This window comes from Cydia splendana, chromosome 1, assembly GCF_910591565.1.
Source record: "Cydia splendana chromosome 1, ilCydSple1.2, whole genome shotgun sequence".
In the NCBI taxonomy this organism is placed as follows: domain Eukaryota; kingdom Metazoa; phylum Arthropoda; class Insecta; order Lepidoptera; family Tortricidae; genus Cydia; species Cydia splendana.
Genome location: NC_085960.1, coordinates 16,738,242 through 16,750,353, shown reverse-complemented (window position 1 = coordinate 16,750,353; position 12,112 = coordinate 16,738,242). Strand labels below are relative to the sequence as shown.

The following is a 12,112-nucleotide window of genomic DNA, read 5'->3' as shown; positions in this document are numbered from 1 at the left end:
ATTAATTATGGTACATCAGTATTAATTTAGGAATACATTCAGGAACTATGTCCTATTTGCAACACTGACAGAAGTTGTTATTAACTAGGTGAAGGTGTACCTGCAGCAGTGTAGCGAACGCGGCGTGTTGCGCAGTCAGCCCGCCACCGTCAAGTATATCTTCCCTGAGAAGAACAGCCAACTTCAGTTCCCTAAACCTACTCGTAAGTATCACCTTGCTTATTCCTTTATGACTTTTGATACTGCGCTGCCGAGAGGCTACTACCTAAAAACAATAACGCAGAGGCAGGATCGAGGGCAGATAAGATCGACTTCTTGCTTCTCGCATTAGCTGCTCTCCAGCGGCGCTGCCTTTTACTTTCGCCATCAAATCGTTAGTTCTGGCAACGGCCCAACGACTGACAGCCATATAGCAGCGGCAGCAATAGGAGAGTTATCTAATTCACGCAATTACGCTGGTCACTATCATGAATAGGGATCATTATATTCCTAAACAATCAAATAATCCTGGACATCACGGTTGGCAACAGGAATCTTGTTGAATTTTATAACATAATCTGACACACCTTACATATTGAATTTAAGCGGGTAAAATAAGCATGTGTCATTCATATTGTATAAGAGAAATACCATGGAAATTAAACAATACGTTGAAATTAAAATATATACAGGACCATAAATGCTAGACTTAGATTCTGATTTCTGAGTTTTGTATGCTTGATGTAATTAGTCTCATAAATGTCTATAATTATGAATTATGAGTCATAATTATAGCCATTAGATACATAAAAACCGGCAAAGAGCATGTCGGGCCATGCTCAATGTAGGGTTCCGTGGTTAGCCGTCTGTCACAATAGGCTGCATGCCTTGAACGGGGCTATTATTTAACGAGCAGTGCTTTGCAACGTCTTCTTTTTTTGTAGGTACTAAGAGGGCAGACTTTTTGCAATAACTCAAAAACTTATTTACTTTATTAAATATGTTTGTTGAAAACCATTACCTATTAATTTTGAAAGACCTAATATCTAACGACACCACGGTCGGTTGAAGCGAAAAAAAATTCATCCCCATTGCATTGCATGTAGGGGCGATACTTACCCTATTTTTTTAAGTTTATTTATTCCAGTTTGTCGGCATGATCGATTTATATACCCGTGCCGAATTGCAGCTTTATAGCACTAACGGTCACGGAGCAAAGGTCATTGTACTCTGATTAGAAAAAAAATACATAGTAGAATATTTTTTGAAGTAATAAAAATAAATTGTATGGAGGATTTACCTATTTGGACGACCTGCATTATACAAAAACAAAATCGCGGCAAAAGAATTTTTCTACAAATTTTCCTAATCAGAATACGATATCCAAGTACTATTTTTGTTATACTTTGTACATGTATGGTGACCTCTGACCTTTAAAATGTGTCGCCTTTAGTCACTCGTTAAATGAAGCAAAAATGAAATGATAATTAGTTGGGTACATTTCGTTTATTTTGAATACAAACTTTGTTGCCGGAAGAAGGGAGTGAGCAATTGCTGGATATGCCCGAGCTTATCCTACACGGCTTCGGTTCCCTAAAGTGCCGCTTACAGTTTGTGTCAGTTTGCGAATTAAGAACTATGGGACATATTTTTGAGTAAGTTATATGCACCCATATTTTTACACTGGACTGTGTACCTACACACAACGCAAGTGATGTAGGTACTACGCAGTCGGAGACGTGCTGCATCCTATGCAGCTATGCGGTGTACCCATTAGTTTTTTAATCAGTCGGGTCAGTATAACTTGCGACAACCAGCAATTGCCATTCCAGCCGGGTCAACTAGAGCCTGGCCATCGAATCGTGATTCTGAATAGGTACCTACTAATCGCATTAAACTTGATAAGCAATAAATATGGTCCCATGCGACAAAAAATATACTAAAAGATTTTAAATATTGACTGGTTAGAAAGAGTAGGTATAAAAGAGTAGAGATAGTAAAAGAAAAGATTATAAACAAATATAGGTGTAACCTTTAACTTATTCTTTAACAAAAATGAAAAATAGGCAATTACATTTTTCGAACAATCTTAAAATTAATGACGGCGTTGACTTTAATTCCACTTTCTTGCAAGATGATCCGGTTAGGGTTAGAGAATTTGAATTCAAGTACCCAAAGTATTTGGTACTTTCTAACATTCAACAAAGAAATTTATTGAAAAAAATAACCCGAGCAGTGGTCGTGGTAGTGTAGTAGTAGTCGGTTAATAACATCGAAATTATCGGTTAAAATTTAATACTAAGATTACTTGAATAAGTATCAAAACCGTGCTAGGTCTACCTGCTATTTGACAACTGTAGAAAATTGTAATTGTAATCTACAGTCCCTTCCGAAAAACTGCATGATTCTCGGCATACATGTAAGTAGTTTATGTTGATACAAAAACTACTACACTACGTTTCTACGTTTTTTGTACCTGCATAAGCTAAATACGTTCAATACCATGTTTCACGATTTCTTCTGAATGGACTTTTCCATTTTGTCAGGGAAATTACTCGAACTAAGTATTTTCATAATATGTTGATGGCTCAAGTGCAATAGATAAGGACGTTTCCATCTGATAGACACGTTCTTATGGCAGATGACGCATAAGGACCCCACATATATAAATAAATTACGTTAAAGGTCAATATCACCTTTCTTTGGCCAAGCTATAGTTACAGTTCTTTTCACTAAAATGGTGCGAGTTATCATTCTTGGTAATCAATTGGAACTAAAAGTTAGAGGTTTCTTTTAATTACAGTAGAGTCCGGTTAGTACGACTTCGCATATAACGACCAACCGCTTTTAACGACTTAAGTATAGCCACATGTTTGGTTTTAATACCAGCTACTATGAAAGTACATCCGTTTATTATGACTCCGCTTATAACGACCGACCCCTTTTAACGACGGAATTTCACACAAAATCCGACCGTCAAGTCCGGTTACAACGACGAGCGACGACGTTTTTACAAATAAATTGATGGTAAGAAGCTTACCCCGTCCCGCGCATCCGACCCTCCTCCCCCTTTGCCTACACGCAGTATGATCATGTCATGTAACTTTTCGGATCCGGATCCGGCCGAATTGGCATTGCGGATAAAAAAATCATCAAGTCACGTATTTTATTATGTTTTTAGCGCTATATGCGAAGTTAAGGATATTTTTAATGGATTAATAAAACGGCTGTTTTAAGTTTCAAAAATCAATAAGACCTAGGTCTTATTACAATAATCAGTCTCACAAATGAAATCTTCTTTTTCTCTTAAAATATCTATAGCCCAACCCACATTTCCCACAAAAAGGTGCTTTCAATTCAACCATTTTAGTTTTAGCAAACAAAATCAATGAACTTGCATACCTATACAAGTATACATTAAAACATTTATTCACACAAAACATTTGCCCGCTTTATTTAGTAGCATAATAATAACAAATTCTACATCAAATCTCTCCAAACGGCCTCTACGTGTTGGATCCATATCCATATCCCCACGCACGCCTTATAAATGACCGGGCTCGAAAGACCCGAGAGTTTTAAAACGGAGATACAAAATAACACATATGTAAATAATAATAATAAATAAATATTATAGGACATTTTTACACAAATTGACTAAGCCCCACGGTGTAAGCTCAAGAAAGCTTGTGTTGTTGGTGCTCAGACAACGATATATAATATACAAATACTTAAATACATAGAAAACAACCATGACTGAGGAACAAATATCTGTGCTCATCACACAAATATATGTCCTTACCGGGATTCGAACCCAGGATCGCGGCTTCACAGGCAGGGTCACTACCCACTAGGTCAGACCGGTCATCAAAAGTCAACATATATTCCTCTAATTTTAATTCGACAAAACATTTAACTTAACTGCTGAAGTACTGAATGAAGTTTTATAAATATTTATTCTTTATATTTTAAATGCAGGTAACACTTATTATAACTGGGCTATAATGGTTTGTACAAAATAAAACGAAAGAACAAGTACATTAAATTACAATGTAACAACACAAATTGAATATAAACCAATCCAGTACTTACGGTGCACGGAAATCTCAACGCTACGACGACACATATTTCGTCGGCTAGAAGACTGGCGTCAACTAACAACCAAGTTGTTGTGTCGCTGTTTGTTGTGATAAAATCGATTTACGATTGTCATCTTTGTTAGACCCGCAAAAATTGTGACCTTTTATACCGGGTGTGGCCTGTAATATGAGCAAAAAATTAAACTGTAGGCTGTACTCCTCATACTGACCAACATTTGTTCAGCGTCTTTTAAAAATAACTTGTAGTTTGATTTTCAATACACTTTAAAGTTTATTCTAAGACGCAATGTATTGCGAATTTTGTTATGTTTAAGGCATGGCAAGCACCGTCAATCACAATGATATGGCGTGGCGATGGCATCCATTGAAGAAAATATTTATTTTGTATGAAAAATACTTCATAATTTTTAAAAGTTGTTGAACAAAACTCACCGTTTGAGGAGTACAATCTATGTTTTAATTATTTGCTCGTGTTACAGGCCACACTCGGTATTACGGTAGTAATTTGCGGGTGATGAGCGATTACGCGTACAAGAGTAGCTTCTTTCAAACAAACAAGTACCTAGGTAATGTTATAATAACATAAATAAATATTTCCATTTAAATGTTTTTTTTATTTGATGGTTATATAAATATTAATAAATACAAGATGATGTACTTATTTTATGCATTAAAAAATATTAAAATTGGCAGTTTGTTTAGTACGACGTCCGGTTAGTACGACGTAATATCAGCGGTCCCTTGGGCGTCGTTATAACCGGACCGGACTCTACTGTATATCCTCGATAAATACAAAATAAATACTAAATGGTCCGAGCGGGACTTGAACACCTTAATACCAGGTTGGCCTCGTGATGGTGTAGTATAAAATGGCTACAAATATAATGACCACCAAAAAATACTTTGGTACACTAAATAAAAAAATCATGCTTACCAAAAAAAATTACTGAACACCAAAAAAATAAGGCATAAAATTACAAAAGTACCACCGTTTTAATTACGACTGCACTTCAAATTGTATTCGAATACTAAATATATTGCTTGATCACCAAAAATCATTAATGATCACCAAATCTTGAAGACCAAATTAATGCGATATTTTCACCTAAATAAACCACTATGATTACCAAAAAAATTATACATATCACCAAATAAAGTAAAATGATGCCAAAATTACTAGCCCCTCCCGCTCAAACCCCCCTACCCCGCACCGCATACCTACCTAACCCAACCTACTTTTCTAGTAACATACTGAAATGCTACTAGAAAAGTAGGTTAGGTTAGGTTTGAACTGCTATCAGTTAAGTGGGCTAGGTTAGCACTGCGACCCTTACAAAAACGAAATGCTACTAGAAAAGTGGGTTAGGTTAGGTTTGAACTGCGACCCTTACAGAAAAGAAATGCTACTAGAAAAGTGGGTTAGGTTAGGTTTGAACTGCGACCCTTACAGAAAAGAAATGCTACTAGAAAATTTGGTTATAGGTAATTTTACATTAAAATGGAGTTCTAATTTTGGTGGTCATTTACTATTTTTGGGTTTACAATGATTATTTTGGTGTCATTTTATTTAATAGGATAGCAAGATGTAAACATTTGGTTATCATTTCACATTATAATGGGGTTTGAAATTTGGTAATCATTTACAATTTTTGGGTTAATAATGATTAGTTTGGTGTCATTTCCTTTAATAGGATAGTAAAATGTAATAAAATTGGTAATCATTTCACATTAAAATGGTGTTATAATTTTGGTGATCATTTATTATTTTAGGGTGGTAAAGTAGATTTTTTTGGTAAGTATTAAATGTTACTAAATCTGGTGATCAGTTAAATAGCAGCCGTATAAAATACGATTGAAAGTTCGGGAGCCATAGCGGAGCTCCCTGTAGCTGAATCGGTTAAGAGCATTGGCTCCGGTGAAGCCAAGGTTGCGGGTTCAACTCCCGCTAATAATGACACTCCACCTCCTACGTATTTATTATAAAAAGTAGGTAGGGGAAAAACTTCGCACAACTCAAATGTATTTGTGCACAAGCCCTAAGAAGTCCCCTAATATTTATTTATTTATCAATTTGATAGACGTATTAATATTTTTACACAATTTTTTTGACGGGACGGGGAATAATAATGGCGGACGAATATCTGAAATGTCACCGTATTTAAGAATTATTTCGCTTTTGTTTTTTCTTTGCAAGTGTGATGAAAAACATTGTGTGCAACGCCGGGGGTAAAAATAGTGCAAACTCGAATCTTTAATTCACTCTCTAGACCTCGTTTGCAAAATTTAATTTCGTTGCACAATGTACAATTATTCGGTGCCCACTTATCGCGTCGCGCCGTTGTATTTTATTGTTTCCTATCTGGCACGGTGGTAATCATAATCACTGTAAAGAATCCTTTCGCCTGGTGTTCTTGTTATGCCACAGCGCCAGTTACGACAAAAGCTACAAGAGTTTGTGAACCTCTTCATGAAGCCAAGCGCAAGCTACGGGCGCCGCCAAAAAACAAGTTAAGTAACCAAATAAGTAACTTTTTTATATGTTACTCATTTTTGTTGTGGTTTTGTTTGTGCTTTGTTTTTTCATATCCTATTTAATGTTTAAGATGCAAGATGGTGATGGAATTTGACTAATAGTGACGGCATACATACGCATTTCTAAAAGATACTAAGGTGTCGTTGGTCTGCATTTGTGGAATTCACCTGCCGTCCAAAAACGAGCAGTGCAACGTTACGTATATTATCCAAGTAACATACCTACTATTCATGGTAAATTCATGTTTCGGTGGCCGGCCTCAGATCACGATACGATGTACCTAACTAACATAATCAGTATCAAACTGCACAACGGGACTTAATCGCGTATTTAAGTTTTAAGATTTACCTCCGACGTTTCGAGGACGGCGTTGTCCCCGTGGTCTCGGAGAAGACTGGCTCAAGTTGACATCAACATCTTCTAGCCGCGCGAGTTTTTCGAACTACCCGCACTTGGTCTTGTTTATCAGTTTGAACGTTTTGCGCACTAGGGATGTCACTCTGTCGACACAAAACACTAAAATTGCAATTGCAATTGCAATTTTAATCGGGACGAGGGTTTTAAGATCTCATCCACATGGAATCCAGTCATTAGTAAATGTAAGCGGAAACGAATATCGACAGTCGATAAATCGAATATCGTTAGTGTTGTGTGTCGACAGAGTGACATCCCCAAGTAACATTTTAGTCCTATAATTTTAGTTTTTATCGCTAAAAGCTTGTATAGACGTCGTATTAAGGTTTCAGAGATGACCACCTGTCGTATAAAAGCGCTTGGCAACACCTTTTTGCTCTATAGGCTTATACAGCTAATATATTCTATAAGCAATTGATGTAAAGGTTTACATCATCATTTTATAGAGCCGTTACAGGCGTGTACTATAACAGGTTCAAATATAATCACTATAGAGCAATATTACTGTATAATAGTATTTGGAATCACTTTTATGCAACTAATTTGCGCTATTAAGGTTCCCTGCCAAGCCGCTATAGTTTTGTGTTTTAATAGTGACAAAAACCCAACTATACAACGATTTTAGGATATAGTGGCTTTAGAGATGACTGCTATAGTACATAATACTTTAGTAGTTTGCGCTATTAAGGTTCCCTGCAAGCCGCTATAGTTTTGTGTTTTAACAGTGAGAAAAACCCAACTATACAACGATTTTAGGATATAGTGGCTTTAGAGATCACTGCTATAGTACATAATACTTTAGTAGTTTGCGCTATTAAGGTTCCCTGCAAGCCGCTATAGTTTTGTGTTTAAACAGTGACAAAAACCCAACTATACAACGATTATAGGATATAGTGGCTTTAGAGATCACTGCTATAGTACATAATACTTTAGTAGTCATATGAACACTATTATAGAACTGTTTTGCTCTATAGTAGCGTTTTTGGGACATATTTATAGCGTTAAAAAGTGCTTTAGTAGTTTTTAAATCCCTATTATATCTCATCGCTGTAAACGTCACAATGACTCTTTTATATCACAAAACTGTTGTATAGTGGTTTTGTTTTTTCTTTTAAAAGACAACAGCGTTATAGCTGAGTTTTTATGTCTTTTATAAACCGAGTTAGATACATAAAGGTAGAAAACGACTACTTGTAAATGATCAATTTGATCTGTAATGGCTACTTATATCTTGCTTATATAAGTTCAGGCCTAAGCCACATAATGTGGTTCCGTACAAAATATTTTTATATTTTAATGAATTGATAAAAAAGACCCCAGTGATATTAGTGATTGTAGGTGAGATTTATCATCAATGATTTAATACAAGCATAAAATCGTGACGGTTTAGATATTTATCGACATCCATTATTAGCACATTTTTTTTACCAATCTCATTGAAAAAGGAAACAACAGTAATGACTACATCTAAATTAAAAAAAAATCCTATATCTTTCTAAAGAGTTTGTAGGTGCAACTGGGTCACAGCAAAATTCTTTTGGAACCCTAATTTTAATCATGATGGCGGTGAATATTTCGTCCTAAGTTCTATAGTTAGCCTATAAAAGCGTCGGATTTACTTCTTGGCTGTATAGTAGTAACTATGGTGAATATCATAATATTTTATTAAATTATTTTATTAAAAACATAAATAAATCGAGGGGGCATTTAAAATTCCTCATTAACCTAATACTATTCTAACGGTAAAACTTCCGTCCCATATACTTTTTGCACTAAAGACCGAATTATTCGACATCTAAATGGCGCATATTAATATAACGTCTTTATTTATCACCATTTTACTTAGTACCGTTTTTGTGAAGTAAACACACAACAAGTAGTAAAGGAACTATGAATTCTACAATAGTATAAAAAAGCACTATAATAGAATTTCAAATACTACTATAGTATAAAACAAGCACTATAATGGAATCTCAAATGCTACTATAGTATAAATTAACACTATAATGGCGTTTCTGACAACAAATTAGCACAAGAGTCATGCATTACATCACTTTTATAGACCTAAAACGTCACGGCTGACACTGCTACAGGTCTACTATATCACTGAATGGCACTAAAGATGCGCCATTTCGGCTTTATACAACCTTCTTAGGTCTTTTATAGGACCTTAGGTGGTATTTAGGAAACGTTCTATTGACCACTATAGTACCACAAATTGTTACTTGGGTCCCTAGTGCGCAAAACGTTCAAACTGATAAACAAGACCAAGTGCGGGTAGTTCGAAAAACTCGCGCGGCTAGAAGATGTTGATGTCAACTTGAGCCAGTCTTCTCCGAGACCACGGGGACAACGCCGTCCTCGAAACGTCGGAGGTAAATCTTAAAACTTAAATACGCGATTAAGTCCCGTTGTGCAGTTTGATAATGTTTAATAATCGTGAAAGTTTAAATCAGTGTTTAACATAATCAGATTAATAGGAAATAAAATTATTAATAAAATAAGTTCGTAGTTCATTAATACAATTCTTCCCCAGACATACATTTAAAGGGTATATATTTTATCACAATGCTTTATCAACTAAGTGGCTATATACAAAGTGAATGTCTTCCTTGGAAACTATTTCAAATGCAAACCGAATCGTAATCCCATTATTTATTTCAGAATTGGAGATGCCACGGATATCATTGAAACAAATAAGAATGCACCGGCAGTCTCCCGGTAGCCCCGAAGACGGCCATCAGAAGCGCGGGCGCAACTCGAAGGAAGACCTCATCACCTCGCAATCGGATGTCAAGTCTGATCATACTGCGTCATACCAGGCTGATGTCGGTGGAAGAGCTGATGCGATACCTTTATTTGACCCACAAAATCCAGAATTATTAACACAGGAATGGATTAGCAATATTGATCTTCTCGGTTTCAAATACAATTGGTCGGACACTGTGAAAGCCTTTTACATGCAAAAGAGGTTAACTGGAATAGCTAAAGATTGGCTCTCGTCAATACGTCACAGTGACAGTTTGACCTGGCCCGAATGGAAAAACAAATTGTTAGAAGCCTTTCCTCCTCGGAGAGTAAGCTACCTGGATCTCCTGTATCGGAGGTCGAAAATGATAATAGAAGATAAAAGTAAAATAAAAGCGAACAGCGTGCACGAGATGAATGCCAAAAGAGCATACGCTTGTCTTATTGATGGTAGGCCTTTACAAATGAAGACTCCAGCTCATTGGGACCACTACGACAACGGGTACTATACGCAACACTCTTTACATCCTAATTACTTATACCTCGCAGATAGAGAAGACTCTCGAAATAACGGTCCGCAGATTCGACCGATAAATTTGAATAAAGCTGATCATAAATTCGGCATGAGCAGATATGACGCGATCAGTCCAGATGAAGAGAGGAGAGGACCCTGTTGTTGTAATGATGATAAGGCTTGTATGCTAAGTCGTTGTTCAACAATTAGGCAAAATGAAATGAGACCATCGTGTATCATTCAACGCAATCAAATACCCGTAGACAGAAGCTGGCATCAGCCGTGCTCTACATTAACGTCTAGCTCCTCCTCACCCTCGATTGCAAACCCGGCACCGGATTACTCGAATGATCAGGTAAAGATTTTTTTCTTAATAAGGCCAGGCGACTTAGACCCTCAGCACATGGAGCGTAAGCGTAAGAGACGCGTAAGAGTATCGAAAAAACGTTACGAGTACGAGACGCGTAGAGTTCTGGGCACCAAGCATCGCGTAAGCGTAATTGTTCTGTTTGCATCAAATTTTTTACCACTGTAGTACTTACGACAGAAATCTCATACGCTACGCTACAACTACGCTTCGTGTGCGGACTTGTTGCGTTCTCGTTCTACGCACGTACTTATTACGATACGCTAAATCTCTTTTATATGTACCGATATTATTGGACCGATTACGATTTTTTTTTGTTCCAAAGTATATGCTTTCTATTTTGTCCCATTATCATCCAGTCAGGATCAGATGACGGGATACTAGAGAAATAAAGGGAACCCTCTTCAAATATTATAGGCACACATACATACCTATTAGTAACTTTGGTATTTTTGGTACATTTGGTCTCGATCAATGTTCCATTAAGTGGAATTGCTGATGACGATTATAAAATGGTGGCGTTTTAAAACAAATGGTAAAGTCGGTTCTTTTTTTGTTCGAAGTTAAGTGGGTAATAAAAGTATAGGTCTACCGTAGAAGAGCACCTATACTCTGTATCTTTAGGTATTTAAATAAAAGTAAACAAATACATAATTTGTAAATTTTCGGGTAATTATAACTTTTATTGGTTAACCAACCAAATACAAAAGTGCCTGAATCTGTCACTGAACGACCTGACTTTAACCTACATTATTTGATCATATAATGTTTTCATTTACCCTCAATTGGCTTAAGGAGCCAACGGTAGATTTAGTTTACTTTTATTTAAATACCTAAAGATACAGACTATAGGCAATCTTTAGGAAGGACAACTTTCATTTCTAAAGTCGAGTGGTCTTACTGACCTTAATAATACTGTTATTAAGTATAATATCTAATGTCAGTTATCATAAACCTATAGTCCATTGTGCAACGTGGGGGGTAATTGAAACATTGTACGAGAGTCTATATATGTATTCACGACAGCCGCAGGCTGGAGTGAATTAAAGACTCGTTCATTCAAACATTCACACATTCGTCCGCCATATTGAAATTTTTAGGCAGTGTGTAGGCATCGAAGGCACAGACCCATCGACTTTCAGCCACAATTGAAAATTGTGTAAAAATATTTTAAACGGCTATTACATTAATTAAATTAAATATTTTAAAGCATTAAACAAAAAACAATTATAAACGTCAGTATTTTCAAAGTAAATAGTAGATTGTACAACAAGGGCATAAAGTGACCCATTTTTACCCTCGTCTGCTATTTTGGTCTTCGCTTCGCTCAGACCAAAAAATTGCCTCGGGTAAAGATGGGTCACTTTATGCCCTAGTTGTACAATCTACTATTTCACTTCGATTGCGAGGAAAATATACAAAAAATCAAATATTTTAGGTTATTTTAACGTATTTAT

The 12,112-nt window shown here is 36.2% G+C and overlaps 1 protein-coding gene across 2 annotated transcripts in view; it reads left to right on the top strand.

Moving 5' to 3' along the window:
• LOC134795088 (transcription factor p65-like) overlaps nucleotides 1-12,112 on the top strand; it is an 81,970-nt gene that overhangs the window by 46,956 nt on the left and 22,902 nt on the right. The window contains exons 7-8 of one of the 2 annotated variants that reach the window (XM_063766931.1): nucleotides 89-203; nucleotides 9,691-10,643. In XM_063766931.1, the coding sequence (XP_063623001.1) occupies nucleotides 89-203; nucleotides 9,691-10,643 (1,068 nt within the window). The remainder of the gene's footprint in view (nucleotides 1-88; nucleotides 204-9,690; nucleotides 10,644-12,112) is intronic. The other variant, XM_063766925.1, reaches the window with a different exon arrangement.